Source organism: Plecotus auritus (genome assembly GCF_963455305.1).
Source record: "Plecotus auritus genome assembly, chromosome: 2".
NCBI lineage: Eukaryota > Metazoa > Chordata > Mammalia > Chiroptera > Vespertilionidae > Plecotus > Plecotus auritus.
In genome coordinates, this window is record NC_137771.1 from 104,999,915 (window position 1) to 105,015,159 (window position 15,245).

Here is a 15,245-nt window from a genome sequence, read left to right on the forward strand (position 1 = left end):
TAGGCTGGCCTAAGAGCCACACTCAAGGGACCAAAGAGCTGCATGTGGCTCGCGAGCTGCAGTTTGCCGACCACGGCTCTAGGACTGTAGGACACAGAACAACCAGAACTGAAAGGTATCTTTTCTACCAACAAATCTCCATTCATTTACTAAAAAATTAAGAGCTCAGCCCTGGCAGGGTAGCTCAGTTGGCTAGAGCATTATTCCAATATGCCAAGGTTGCGGGTTCAATTCCCAGTAAGGGCACATAAAAGAATCAACCAATGAATGCACAAATAAGTAGTACAACAACTCAATGTTTCTCTCTCTTTCAAATCAATAAAAAAAAAATTTAGAGCTCAATTTCCTAACAATACAAACAAGCATAGAGCACTAAAGTTTTGTTATTTTGTTTTTGTGGGTTTTTAAAAATATGGAACACTTCACAAATTTGCACTGGGGCTATGCCAATCTTTTCTGCATCGTTCCAATTTTAGTATATGTGCATTTTAGTATAAACCAGCAAGTTTTAGGAACACACTCACTTCCATGACATTTACCCTTTTCACAGCAACAGTGGCCAAAGTGTCAGGGAAAATCCTTAATGGCAGCAAGTTGCTCTTTCCAGTCGTTCTTCATGGCTTAGTTATTAAGTCCCACTAAAACTCCCCAAAACTAGAAAGTACATACTACAACAAGCATCCAGTACATATTTTAAAGAGAAATCTCTGTATACGTTCCTTTTTAAATATCTCAAATATGTACCCTTCCCTCATCATTTAGAATGTCATTAACAGTGGTTCTCAAAGTATGGTCTGGAAACCTGAGGGAAGGGCAGAGTGGTCTCTAAGACCTTTCCAAGAGGTCTAGAAGATCAAAACTATTTTTCATAATAATGCTAAGGAGTTCCTAAGAAGCTGATATACTGATAAAGCCTTGTGCACTGTGTTGACACTTTCACTGATAGTGCAAAAGCAATAACAGGTACAACTGCTGATCTCTCAGCATTAATCAAAGCAGTTGTAGCAAAACCAAATTCTTCATGTACCTACAGGAAAAGAATGCCAATTTCTCGTTTAAGTGTCCTTGATGAAAATGGTACAGCCACTCTGGAAAAGTCTGTCAAACAACCTGGCAATTGTACTCCTGGACATTTATCCCATAGAAAAGAAAACTTATCCTATATAATAAAGAGGTAATATGCAGATGGTCATTATGCCATGACGCATAACGACCGATCAGCAGGAGGGCGGGGCAGCAAGCTACAAGCAGGGGAGAGCTACAGGAGGGCGGGGCAGCAAGCTACGTGCGGTGGGCAGGACAGCCAGCTGAGGCAAGTGGCAGCGAGCTACTCGCGCACAGATTTGTGCACAGGGCCACTAGTGTTTACATAAAAACAAGTCCACAAAATTCACAATAGCTTTATTATTAACCAGAGGCCCGGTGCATGAAATTCATGCATGGGTAGGGTCCCTAGGCCTGGTGCATGAAATTCATGAATGGGTAGGGTCCCTAGGCCTGGCCGGCAATCAGGGCTGATCCAGGCCTTCCGGCTGCCAGCCAGGGCCTTCCTTCCCCGGCTGCCGGGCAGGGCCTTCCATCATTCCACGCCACCCCCTGCGGTCAGCACACATCATAGTGAGCAATCGAACGCCCGGTCTCCACGTTGAACTCCCGAGGGGACACTTTGCATATTAGCCATACATATATATATGGACTAGTGGCCTGGTGCACAAAATTCGTGCACGGGGGGGGGGGGGGGGAGGAGGCATCCCTTAGCCCAGCCTGCACCCTCTCCAATGTGGGACCTCTCAGGGAATGTCTGACATCCCTCTCGGAATCTGGGACCACTGCTCACCTGCCTGCCTGCCTGAACGCCCCTAACCACTCTGCCTGCTTGCCTGCTCGCCCCCAACTTCCCCCTCTGCCATCCTGATCACCCCCAACTGCCCCCCCACCGGCCTGCTTGCCCCAAACTGCCCCCCACCGGCCTGATCGCCCCCAACTGCCCCCCACTGCCAGCCTGCTTGCCCCCAACTGGCCCCTGCTTCCAGCCTGCTCGCCCCCATCCCAATGGCTTTGTCCGGAAGGATGTCCAGAAGGTCTCCCAGAAGGTCTGCCAGTCTAATTAGCATATTACCCTTTAATTAGTATAGACTAGAGGCCCGGTGCACAAAATGCATGCATGAGGGGGTCCCTCAGCCCAGCCTGCACCCTCTCCAATCCAGGATCCCTCTCGGAATCTGGGACCACTGGCTCTTAACTGCTCACCTGCCTGCTTGCCTGATCGCCCCCAACTGCCTCCCCCTGCCAGCCTGCTTGCCCCCAACTGTCCCCCCTGCCAGCCTGATCGCACCCAACTGCCCCCCCCCCACTGGCCTGCTCACCCCCAACTGCCCACCCTGCTGGCCTGCTCGCCCCCAACTGCTCCCCCTGCTGGCCTGCTCGCCCCCAACTCCCCCCCCTGCCATCCTGATCACCCCCAACTGCCCCCCCCACCAGCCTGATCACCCCCAACTGCCCCCCCCACCAGCCTGATCATCCCCAACTGCCCCCCACTGCCAGCCTGCCTGCCCCCAACTGCCCCGCCCTGCTGGCCTGCTCGCCCCCAACTGGCCCCCCTCTGTCGGCCTGCTTGCCCCCAACTACTGCCCTGCTGGCCTGATCACTCCCAACTGCCCTCTCCTCCTGGCCTGATCACCCCTAACCGCCTCTGCCTCAGCCCCGTCCCAATGGCTTTGTCCGAAAGGATGTCCAAGAAGGTTTCCCAGAAGACCTCCCGGTCTAATTAGCATATTACCCTTTAATTAGTATAGACTAGAGGCCTGGTGCACGAAATGTGTGCACGGGGGGGGGGGGGGGGGGGGGGGGGGGCCCTCAGCCCGGCCTGCACCCTCTCCAATCCAGGATCCCTCTCGTAATCTGGAACCACTGGCTCCTAAAGGCTCACCTGCCTGCCTGCCTGCTTGATGCCCCTGCTCTCCCCTGCTGACTTGATCCCCCAACCTGCTCTCCCCTCCTGGCCTGATTGCCCTAACTGCCTAACTGCTCCCCACTGCTAGCCTGATCCCCTAACTGCTCTCCCCTCCTGACCTGATCCCTCTAACTGCCTATCTGCTCTCCCTTCCTCTCCATGCCCTTTGGACCCCGGTGCAGGTGTGCTGAGAGCTCTCCACTGCAGCCCTGCCCGCGTACTGATTGGTCATTACGTGATGATGTCCCGGACAATTTGCATATTCCTCTATTAATAGTATAGATAGCCCCAAATTGTAAACAGCCCAAATGTTATACTCTTTACTAATACTGTATATCCACTGTATAATTAGTCTTTATATTTTACATATATTTTAAATATTGTATCAACTTAATATTTAATACATTTTAATAAAGAAAAAATATCCTTGATAAAGCAGTACAAATTATGAATGTTATTAAATCTTGACTCTTGACCTTCATTTTTGTCACTTCTGAAGAAAAGAAAGGTATGCATATCCTGGCCATTGTGGCTCAGTTGGTTGGAGCACCAAAAGGTGGTGGGTTCAATTCCCAGTCAGGGCACATGCTCAGGTTGTGGTTTGATCCCCAGTTGGGGGCAAATGATTGATGTTTCTTTCTCACATGGATTTTTTTTTTCTCTCTCTCTCTCTCTCCTTCTCTCTGAAATCAAATTTTTAAAAAGTTTTTAAAAAAGAGGTATGCATAAAGCACTTCTGCTGCATACCAAGGTAAGCCACCTGTCTCGAGGAATAGCACATATGTTAAAAGAATGTAAATTAAATGCTTTTTTCATGATACATTTTTACTGGAAACAATAACAAGACAAACCATGGTTTGTAGACGTTTCTTAAAACTGAACAAAATGAACCTGTCACTTTGAGGAAAACAATTGATAATAGTTGTCTACCAATAATAAAAATCAAGATTTCAACTGAAAATTAGAATGTTGGAAAACTTGTATCCACCACCTTGAGCCTGCTTCTCAATACTTAAGGGAAATCAGCAGTGATATTAAAAAATGATTTAGTTATATCGTATAATGAAATGTGTCAGCAATTTGGAAGATCTGCCTTAACTTGGTGAATCAGTATTTTCCAAATGATAAACATAAGATGTTACAATGGGTAACAAGCCCATTTAAACTGCAGGATAGAACAATGAATGTTAATGTACCACATTCACATCCAAACTAATCTTTAAGAAATTAGCAGTACCCTCTTTTGGGTGTAGTAACAAAGAATGCCCACAATTACTTAAAAACCTATTAAAACACTCCTCCCCTTTCCAACCACTTATCTGTGTAAGACCAGATTTTCTTCATGTAATTCAATCAAAATATATGGCAATAAACTGAAGGCAAAGGAGATAGGAAAATCCAGTTGTCTTCTACTATGCAAAATATTTTTAAATGTCTCAGTTTTCATTTCTAATATAGTAAATAACTATAGGCATAACTACCATAAGTTACTTTCTATTTTTAAAATGGGTGCTAAGACTGCTGGCCTATATTACATTCCTACCGCTAGAATATAAATTATTCACTCAACAAATATTTGCTGTTGAGTACTTTGCTAAGCACTAAGACAATATTCGCCCTCAAAGTGCTCCTAACATATCGGACACGTTCCCGGTAACTGCTAAAACCCCTCTTAGGAACCGCAAGCCAGTCCCAGGTTGCAGGACGCGGGGGAGGCGGAGGCGGAAGCGGGGCCCGGAGAGCAGCCGGGCCCAGCGCGGTCCCGCGAGGGGCTCGCCGGCCGGAAGGGGCGCGGAGAGCAAGGCCGGCGCCCAGGCCGGCTAGAGGGCCGGCGGCCGCTCGCAGCCTACGTGGCGGGTGCTCAGAGCGCGCGGCCGGGAAGGGGCCCGAACTTTACCTGTTGGTCATTCCTGCTGCCACGCCCAGCATCTCTCCGCGTGGGCCGCCGTTCCTCCGCACCTCGGCCCCCGCCGCCCCAACCGCGTCTTCCTCTCTCTCCGCCGCAGCCGGGAGTGGGCCGACGGGCGGGCCACCGACAGGAAGGAGAGGCGGATCAGGGGCGGGGAGGCCACCGCCTCATCCTCCGCCTCCGCCTCTATCCTGGGGCCCGCTGAGGGATGGGCTGGCCACGCGGGGGCGCGCGGTGCAGGGGAAGGGGAAGTGGGGGCATGGCGGGCGGAAGACGCAGAGGCCCCGCCCCGCCAGCAGAGCCCCGCCCCACACGCGCGCTGGGGTGAGGACCCGCTTACCCGCCTACCCGCCCACGAAGCCCAGGGCTTGAGGCAAAGAGGTCACAGGACTGGACTCTGCCACCTGTCTTGGGTGACAGCTTCGCTCGCCGGGAGCGGAAAGAGCCGGCGGTTCTTATTCCCAAGACGTCTCTGATTCAGCTTTGCTTACGGACTGCGTGGCTCAGGGAGGGGGCAATTGGGCCCAAGGTGTTGGGGTCTACGGAGTTCCACCCTGTCCTGGTGAGGGGGCCTGAGGAGACTCCATAGGAAGGTGGCCAGCACTGAATCCCTGTCTGTGCACGAAACCTGGCGCATTCTGGGGTGCTCACTGGGGTTTTCACTGCGCTTACAAATTTGAGAATTAGGAAACCTAACCTTTCTTGAGACACTCCAGTCTTACCACTGCCTGTTTCCTTCCTCCTTGCCCTCAGTCCCTTCTGCCCATTCACTCTACCAAAACTTGAAATCTGCAAAGCATCTAATATAGGTTATTTACCCTGGGCATAAAAAATAATCTCTTCCAGGATATCTGATTTTTTTTTCTTTAATCCTCATTCGAGGACATGCTTAGAGAGAGGAAGGGGAAGAGAGAGAAAAAAACATGATGTGAGATAGAAACATCAATTGGTTGCCTTCCTAAGTGCCCGGACTGGGAACTGGCAACCAAGGTTTGTTCCCAGACCAGGAATCCAACGGGCAACTTTCGGTGCACAAGACCTTGCTCAACCAACTGAGCCACTCAGGCTGGGCTAGAATATCTGATTGTGATTTCGTATCTATACTTAATTTCTAATTACAGAATGAAAACTTTTGTCTCCTACTAGTCTAGATATGTGATGAGAAACACTGTATGCCTTTGACATCCTTAAATCAAGATAAATTCTAAGTAGAGCAAAAATTTACATGTAAAAAAAAGAACATGTAAAAATACTAGAAGAAAACTTGGGAGAAAATAATTAAGGTTGGAGGGAAGAGAAACTGTCCAAACAAGATATAAACCCCAGAAGTCATAAAATTTGATATCGATAAATGTGATGACCAAAAAAAGTCTAATTTCTTTATGACAAAAGAATCAGAAAAAGTTCACCAATTCAGAAAAATAGAAAAGGTATATACACAGGTTTCCACAGAAATACGAATGATTTTTAAAGGCACAAGAAAGTATCCAATATTAAATAAAAATTTAAACCCTTGCCGGTTTGGCTCAGTGGATAGAGCCTTGGCCTGCAGACCAAAGAGTCCCGACCAAAGGGTCCCGGGTGTAATTCCGGTCAAGGACAGGTACTTCAGTTGCAGGCTCCTCCCCTGCCTGGGCCTTGTGCCAGACACAACAAATTGATGTGTTTCTCTCACATAGATATTTCTCTATGTCTTTCCCTCTCTCTTCCATTCTCTCTAAAAAATCAGTGGAAAAATATCCTTCAGTGAGGATTAACAAAAACATAAAAATAAAAAATTTAAAATACCATGTTTTAATATATGGGCAAAGATTAAAAATTGGACGATATACTGTTTTGATGAGGATACAGGGAAACAGGTGCTTTGATTTACTGTTGATGGGAGAATAAATCCACACAATTTTTGTAGAGGACAAGTGGGCAACATCATAATGTGAAATTCAACTCCACTTTGATCAGGAAATCCACATTCTGGAATTTATCTTACAGATGTATTCTTATATGTACACAAACAGTATGCACAGGTTTTAAAGATATCTAGAGAACAATTTATAAAGTGAATGACATAATGACTGGAATTTTCTTTAAAATATGGGGTGGGAGTGGGGGATGTGGGTAGGAGTATCAGTGAAACAAAATTGGCCATAAGTTCATAACTGGTGAAGCTGGCTTATAGGTATATGGAGTTCTTTATATTAGTTTGTCTACTTTAGTGTATATTTGAAATTTCAAAATGAAAATGTTTTAAAAATGGAAACAAGACTATACAAGGAGAATCATTGTAAATTTATTTTGAAGAGCAACTGAGAAAGTTTATTTAACCAGGACATAAATAAATTATGGTTCCAACATATAATGCTATGTAGCTATTAAAAAATAAAAATAGGCTGCTTTGAAGACGTGAATGCCCCAGAGCCACCCATGACCAGCCATGATGAATCCTACTGTGTTCTTTGACATCACCATTGAAGATGAGCCCTTGGGCTGCGTCTCCTTCATGCTGTTTGCAGACAAAGTTCCAAAGAGAGCAGAAAACTCTTGTGCTCTGAGGACTGGGGGGAAGGATCTGGTTACAAAGATTCCTGATTTCACAGAATTATTCGAGATTTTTTTTTTAAATATATATTTTATTGATATTTCACAGAGAGGAAGGGAGAGGGATAGAGAGCTAGAAACATCGATGAGAGAGAAACATCGATCAGCTGCCTCCTGCACACCTCCCACTGAGGATGTGCCCGCAACCAAGGTACATGCCCTTGACCGGAATCGAACCCGGGACCTTTCAGTCCACAGGCCGACGCTCTATCCACTGAGCCAAACCGGTTTCGGCGAATTATTCGAGATTTATGTGCCAGATTGGTGACCTCACATGCCATAATGGTACAGTCAGCAAGTCCTTCTATGGAGAGAAATTTGATGATAAGAATTTCATCCTCACTAATCATCTGAGAGATGCAAATCAAAACCACATAAGATATCACCTCACACCTGTCAGAATGGCTATCATCAACCAACAACAAGTGTTGGCAAGGTTGTGCAAAAAAGGGAACCCTAGTACACTGCTGGTGGGAATGCAGACTGGTGCAGCCACTGGAGTTTCCTCAAGAAATTAAAAATGGAACTCCCATTTGACCCAATCATCCCACTTCTAGGAATATATCCTAAGAAACCTGAAACACCCATCAGAAAGAATATATGCACCCCTATGTTCATAACAGTGCAATTTACAATAGCTAAGACTTGGAAACAGCCTAAATGGCCATCAGCAGATGAGTGGATAAAAAACTATGAGAGTTTTATACAATGGAATACTATCCAGCAATAAAAAAGAATGAACTCTTATCATTTGCAACAGCATGAGAGGACCTGGAGAGTATTATGCTGAGTGAAATAAGCCAGCCAGAGAAAGATAGATATCACATGATCACACTCATATGTGGAATCTAATGAACCAAATAAGTTGATGATGAAAAATAGACCCAGAATCATAGAACAGACTGTTGAACCTCGGAGGGAAGACAGGGAGGGTGAGTGGGAAGAGATCAACCAATGAACTTGTATGCGTATATGCATAACCTGTGGACACAGACAATGGAGTGGTGAAGGCCTGGGGGGCAGGAGTGAGGGGAAGGACGGGAGCAGGCTGGAAGAGGTTAATGTGGGGAAAAGGGGGACCTATGTAATACTTTCAACAATAAAGATTAAAAGAAAAAAAATTTTTTTAGATAAAAAGGAATTTTATCCTGGCATATGGGTCCTGGCATCTTGTCCATGGCAAATGCTGGACCAACAACAAATGTTTCCCAGCCCTGACCGGTTTGGCTCAGTGGATAGAGCGTCAGCCTGCGGACTGAAAGGTCGCAGGTTCGATTCCGGTCAAGGGCATGTACCTTGGTTGCAGCACATCCCCAGTAGGGGGCGTGCAGGAGGCAGCTGATCGATGTTTCCTTCATAGATGTTTCTAATTCTATCCCTCTCCCTTCCTCTCTGTAAAACATAAAAAAATCAATAAAATATATTTTTTAAAAAAACAAATGTTTCCCAGTTTTTCTCTGGACTGCCAACACTGAGTAATTGGATAGCAAGGGTTTGGTCTTTGGTCAGCTGAAAGAAGGCATGGATATTGTGGCAGCCATAGAGTGCTGTGGTCCAAGAATGGCAAGACCAACAAGAAGATCATCATTGCAGACTGTGAACAACTCTAATCAATTTGACTTGTGTTCTAGCTTAACTACCAGACCATTCCTTCTGTCCTTCAGAAGAGCAACCCTTTACCCCCATCTGCTTGGAATGTTCTGTAACCTCTGTGCTCTCGCTGCAGTTCATTGGGTTCCATATTTTCCTTACCCCTTCCAAGTCTAACTGGATTGCAGAGTTAAGTTTATGATTATGAAATAAAAACTGAAAAATTTTCAAAACAATAAATAAAATCAACAGGCCATATGAAAAGATGCTCACATAACTCAGTAATGGAGTGGTGAGGGCCTGGAGGTAGAGGGGATGGGAGTGGGCTGGAAGAGGTTAATGGGGGGGAAAAGGAGGACCTATGTAATACTTTCAACAATAAATATTAAAAGAAAACAATTTAAAAAAATAAAATAAAAAGGAATTTCATCCTGAAGCATATTAAGATACTGCAAATTAAAATCTAACTAAAATACTACTTCATGCCCATTAGAATGGCTACTATCAACAAGTGCTGGCAGAGACGTGGAGAAATTGGAACCCTTATGCACTGTTGATGCAAATGTGAAATGGTGCAACCACAGCCCAGCTGGCATGACTCAGGGATTGAGCTTTGACCTATGAACCAGGAGATCACAGTTTGATTCCTCAGTTGGGCATATGCCCAGGTTTCAGGTTTGATCCCCAGTGAGGGGTAAGCAGGAGGCAGCCAATTAATGATTCTCTCTCATCATTGTTTCTAACTCTCTCTCCGTTCTTCTCTGAAATCAAGAAAAAAGATATATATATATGTATATGTATATGTATCCTATCTAATAAAGAGGGAATATGCAAATTGACCATCACACCATCACAAAAATGACGGCGCCCACAGCAGAGGCGGGGTTTCCATAACACAAAATGGCTGCACCCACAGCGAGCCTTAACAAGCAATCAGCAGGGACCTGAGGCTGCATGGTGCTGGGCCAGGCAGGGGACCTAAGGCTGCGCCCCCCACCCAGTGGGGCTTGACAGGGGACCTCAGGCCATGCCCCCCGCCCTGGCGCCAGGCCGGGGGACCTCAGGCCATGCCCCCTGCCCCAGCACCAGGTTAGGGGACCTGAGGCTGTGCCCTCCACCTGGCGGGGCTTGACAGGGGACCTCAGGCTGCACCGCCCGCCCTGGAGCTGGGCCAGGGGACCTGAGGATGCGCTCAGAGACCTGAGGCTGTGCCCCCCACCCAGTGCCGGGCGAGGGGACCTGAGGCTGCACCCCCTGCCCAGCGGGAATTGACAAGGGTGGGGCCGGCCGGGTCTGGATCTTGCCCAACAGGGGTAGAGCTGGCTGGGTCTGGGTCTTGCATGATTTTGAGGAGCCCTGGGTAAGTGGGGACTTGACTCTGGGTCTCACAGCGTGCCCCAGACTCTGACAGGAGGGAGATTTTCATATACATTTTACTCATTTTCTTTCATCTCTGACACTTCTATTATAGAGAAAGGGCAACTAGCAATATTAAAATATTTCCTCTAATTAATCCCCTTTTAATGTGCACGAATTCCATGCACTGGGCCACTAGTGTGTGTGTGTGTGTGTGTGTGTGTGTGTGTGTGTGTGTGTGTATTAAAATGGTGCAGCCATTGTGGAAAAAGGTATGGCAGTTCCTCAAAAGATTAAAAATAGAATTATCATGATCTAGCAGTCTCATTTCTGAGATTCCAAAAGTATTGAAAGCAGGAACTTGAAGAAATATTTACACACACATGTTCATACTATCATTATTCACAATAGCCAAAAATGAAAACAATCCAAATGTCCATTAAAGGATGAATGGATAAACAAAATGTGGTACAGGGATCCCTCACTTATTAAAAGTTCATCTTAGGCCACTTTGATTCCATGAAGACCTACATTAGTGCCTGTTTTCTTTAACTGAAAGAAATCTTAAAACGATTTTTGCTTTTATGAAATAAAGTGGAAAGTGAAAATAGTGTTCAGCATTTGTTTGGTAGCAAGTTTAATAGAAAGGCCCATTCTTGCATGAATCTTCGTGCATCAGGCCTCTAGTCCTATATAATAAAAGGCTAACAGGCAAATAGACTGAATGTTTGGAACAACCAAACAACCGGTCGCTATGATATGCGCTGACTACCAGGAGGCGTGTGCAGAACATGGTGGGCGTTGGCCACAGCGGTATGGTGGAGTAGGTGAGTGGGGGTGCCAGACCAAGGTGGTGCACCAGTCGCTGTCATTGGGGTGAGCCTCTGGTAGTTAATGATATTCTTCTTTAGAAGTGCCCTGACTATTGCCGTTTCATCTTCCTAAACTGAATCTCTATACCCATCATGATATCATTCCTTATTTAAAAAATGAATAATTATAACAGTGCCCAGTTATGATGATGTTTGCTCTTCATTTTTCACAGATACTCTTTCCTAGTGTAAATTTTTTTCTCCCATTTTTAATTTACTAAAGGTTTATATTAATGTATGTTAAATTTTATCAAATGCCTTTTCTCTTTTTATTTGTTAATGTAATACATTATGTTTATGGTTTCTCTAGTATTAAACTATACTTGCATACATAGGATAAACCCAATTGACTCATGATGTATTATGTTCTTTTATACACTGTTGGATTTGATTTGTTAATCAAATTTGTTTTAAATTTTTGCAACTGTATTCATTATGAAATGGTTTGCAATGTTTCTTTCTCATAATATCTTATCTAATTGTGGTATTAGAGTTTATGCTGGCCTTATAGAATAAGTTGAAGAATATTTTCTTATTGTCTGAATAAGTAGATATAATATCGGGATGATTGTTATTGAAAGTTTGATGGGACATGACTCTAAATCCATTTGGACTTTGTATTTTTTAGTTGGGAAGATTTTAACCATCATTTCAGTTTTTATTTTATTTTTCAAGTTATAGGATTATTCAATATTTTATTTTTATTGTTGACATTATTACAGATGTCCCCCGTTCCCCCCATTACCTCCCTCCACCCAGACCCCATCCTTCCCTCCCCCTGGCCCTCACCACATTATTGTCTGTGTCCATGGGCTATGCATACATATATTTTGGCTATCCTCCTCACCTTCTTTCATCCTGTAGGCCTCACCCACCTCACATCTGACATCTGTCAGTCTGTACCATGTATCTATGTCTCTGGTTCTGTTTTGTTCATCAGTTTATTTTATTAATTAGATTCCAATATAAGAGAGATCATATGATATTTGTCTTTCTCTGACTGGCTTATTTCCTTTAGTATAATAATTTCCAGCTTCATCCACACTGTCATAAACCGTAGGAATTCCTTCCTTTTTACAGCCATGTACTATTCTATTGTGTAAATGTACCACAGCTATTTTTTATCCACTCATCTACTGATGGGCACTTTGTTTGCTTCCTGATCTTGGCTATTATAAACAACACTGCTATGAACATAAGGGTGAATATGTTCTTTGTGTTCCGGGATCCTTAGGACATATTCCCAGAAGTGGGATCACTGGGGCAAAAGGCAGTTCCATTTTTTAAAATATATTTTATTGATTTTTTACAGAGAGGAAGGGAGAGGGATAGAGAGCTAGAAACATTGATGAGAGAGAAACATCGATCAGCTGCCTCCTGCACACTTCCTACTAGGTATATGCCCGCAACCAAGGTACATGCCCTTGACTGGAATCGAACCTGAGACCTTTGAGTCTGCAGGCCGATGCTCTATCCACGGAGCCAAACCAGTTAGGGCCAGTTCCATTTTTAATAAAAACAAAAACAAAAACAAAAAAACCCTGCATACTGTTTTCCACAGTGGCTGCATCAGTCTGCATTCTCACCAACAGTGTACTAGGGTTCCATTTTTTCCACATCCTTGCCAGCACTTGTCGTTTGTTGATTTATTGATGGTAGCCAAACTGGGACCCCTCGAGGGATATCTGACTGCCCGTTTAGGCCCGATCCCACTGGGATGGGGCCTAAACGGGCAGTCAGACATCCCTCTCACAATCCAAGACTGCTGGCTCCTAACCCCTCGCCTGCCTGCCTGCCTGCCTGATTGCCCCTAACCGCTTCTGCCTGCCAGCCTGATAGATGCCTAACTGCTCCACTGCCGGCCCGATTGCCCCTAACTGCCCTCCCCTGCCAGCCTGGTCACCCCTAACTGTCCTCCCCTGCCGGCTTGGTTGCCCCTAACTGTCCTCCCTTGCAGGCTTGGTCACCCACAACTGCCCTCCCCTGCTGGCCCCATTACCCATAACTGCCCTCCCTTGCCAACCTTGTCGCCCCTAACTGCCCTCCCCTGCAGGCCTGGTTGCCAATAACTGTCCTCCCCTGCAAGCCTGGTCACCCCCAACTGCCCTCCCCTGCTGGCGTGGTCACCCCTAACTTCCCTCCCTTGCCAGCCTGGTCACCCCTAACTGCCCTCCCCTGCCAGCCCAATTGCCCCTAACTGCCCTCCCCTGCTGGTCCAATTGCCCCCAACTGCCCTCCCCTGCAGGCCTGTTCACCCCCAACTGCCCTCCCCTGCTGGCCCCGTCACCCCCAACTGTCCTTCCTTGCAGGCCTGGTCGCCCCCAACTGCCCTCCCCTGCTGGCCTCATCACCCCCAACTGCCCTCCCCTGCAAGCCTGGTCCCCACCAACTGCCCTCCCCTGCTGTCCTGGTTCCCTGCAACTGTCCTCCCCTGCAGGCCTGGTTCCCCCCAACTGCCCTTCCCTGCAGGCCTGATCACCCCCAACTGTTCTCCCTTGCAAGTGTTCCGGGATCCTTAGGATCCCCTCCCCTGCTGCCCTGATCGCCCACAACTGCCCTCCCCTGCTGACCATCTTGTGGTGGCCATCTTGTGTCCACATGGGGGCTGCCATCTTGTGTGTTGGAGTGATGGTCCATTTGCATATTACTCTTTTATTAGATAGGATAATCCTAATATATAAAAACCCTGGATCCATCACATCCGCAACAACCAGGATGCTCGAACAACCAGAAGTCAGTCCTGCAATCAGCACTGGGTTGCTGTGGCGACCCAGTGCTGACTGCTATGGCTGCAGGCACGGTGACCCAGCACTGACTGCTGAGGGGGCTGCGAATCAGGCCCGGAGAGAGGCCTGAAGAGAGAAGCAGGGTCTGATCTGTAGCCTCTGTGGCAGCTGTTGATCAGCACTTGCCATCTCTTTAGCTCCGGGCCTGGTCAGCAGTCGCACCTCCATTTCTCTCCAGGCCTCCACCCGGGCTGCTAATCAGCCCCGCCTTTCTGATCTGGCCCCGTTGATAGGCCCAGAAATGCTGACTGACATAGAAACCGACCAATCAGAACCAAATCTGGGTCAACTGTGAGGAGCCAATAGCTGCCTAGGAGGCAGAGCTTTTTAAAAATATTTTATTGATTTTTTACAGAGAGGAAGGGAAAGAGATAGAGTTAGAAACATCAATGAGAGAGAAGCATCGATCAGCTGCCTCCTGCACACCCCCCACTGGGGATGTGCCCGCAACCAAGGTACTTGCCCTTGACCGGAATCGAACCTGGGACCCTTCAGTCTGCAGGCTGACGCTCTATCTACTGAGCCAAACCAGCTAGGGCAGGAGGCGGAGCTTTTGATGCTGACTGGCATAGAAACCAACCAATCAGAACGAAATCTGGGTCAACTGTGAGGAGCCAATGGCTGCCTAGGAGGCAGAGCTTTTGACGCTGACTGGCATAGATACCGACCAATCAGAACCAAATTGGCCGGCAGAGGAGGGCAGTGGGGGGCGATCAGGCCGGCAGGGGAGAGCAGTTGGGGGTGAGATCAGGCTGGCAGGAGAGGGCAGTTGGGGGCAACCAGGCCTGTAGGGGAGGGCAGTTGGGGGCGAGATCAGGCTGGCAGGGGAGGGCCATTGGGGGTGAGATCAGACCGGCAGGAGAGGGCAGTTGGGGGCAACCAGGCCTGTAGGGGAGGGCAGTTGGGGGCGAGATCAGGCTGGCAGGGGAGGGCCATTGGGGGTGAGATCAGACCGGCAGGAGAGGGCAGTTGGGGGCAACCAGGCCTGTAGGGGAGGGCAGTTGGGGGCGAGATCAGGCCGGCAGGGGTGCACAGTTGGGGGCAATCAGGCCTGCAGGGGAGAAGTTAGGTGTTAATCAGGCCAGTAGGGGAGTGGTTAGGGGTTGATCAGGCTGGCAGGCAGAAGCGGTTAGGAGCAATCAGGCAGGCAGGCAGGTGAGCAGTTAGGAGCCAGCAGTCCTGGA

General features: G+C 47.2%; 1 protein-coding gene across 5 annotated transcripts in view; it reads right to left on the bottom strand.

The window, feature by feature from the left end:
- Positions 1 to 5,072, bottom strand: part of LIMS1 (LIM zinc finger domain containing 1) — a 195,514-nt gene extending 190,442 nt beyond the window's left edge. For 2 of the 5 annotated variants that reach the window (XM_080656232.1, XM_080656231.1), the window contains exon 1: positions 4,851 to 5,072. In XM_080656232.1, coding sequence (XP_080512358.1) covers positions 4,851 to 4,882 — 32 coding nt within the window. In that variant the 5' untranslated portion in view covers positions 4,883 to 5,072. The remainder of the gene's footprint in view (positions 1 to 4,850) is intronic. The other 3 variants (XM_080656233.1, XM_080656234.1, XM_080656235.1) reach the window with 3 other exon arrangements.
- Positions 5,073 to 15,245: the final 10,173 nt, after the last annotated feature.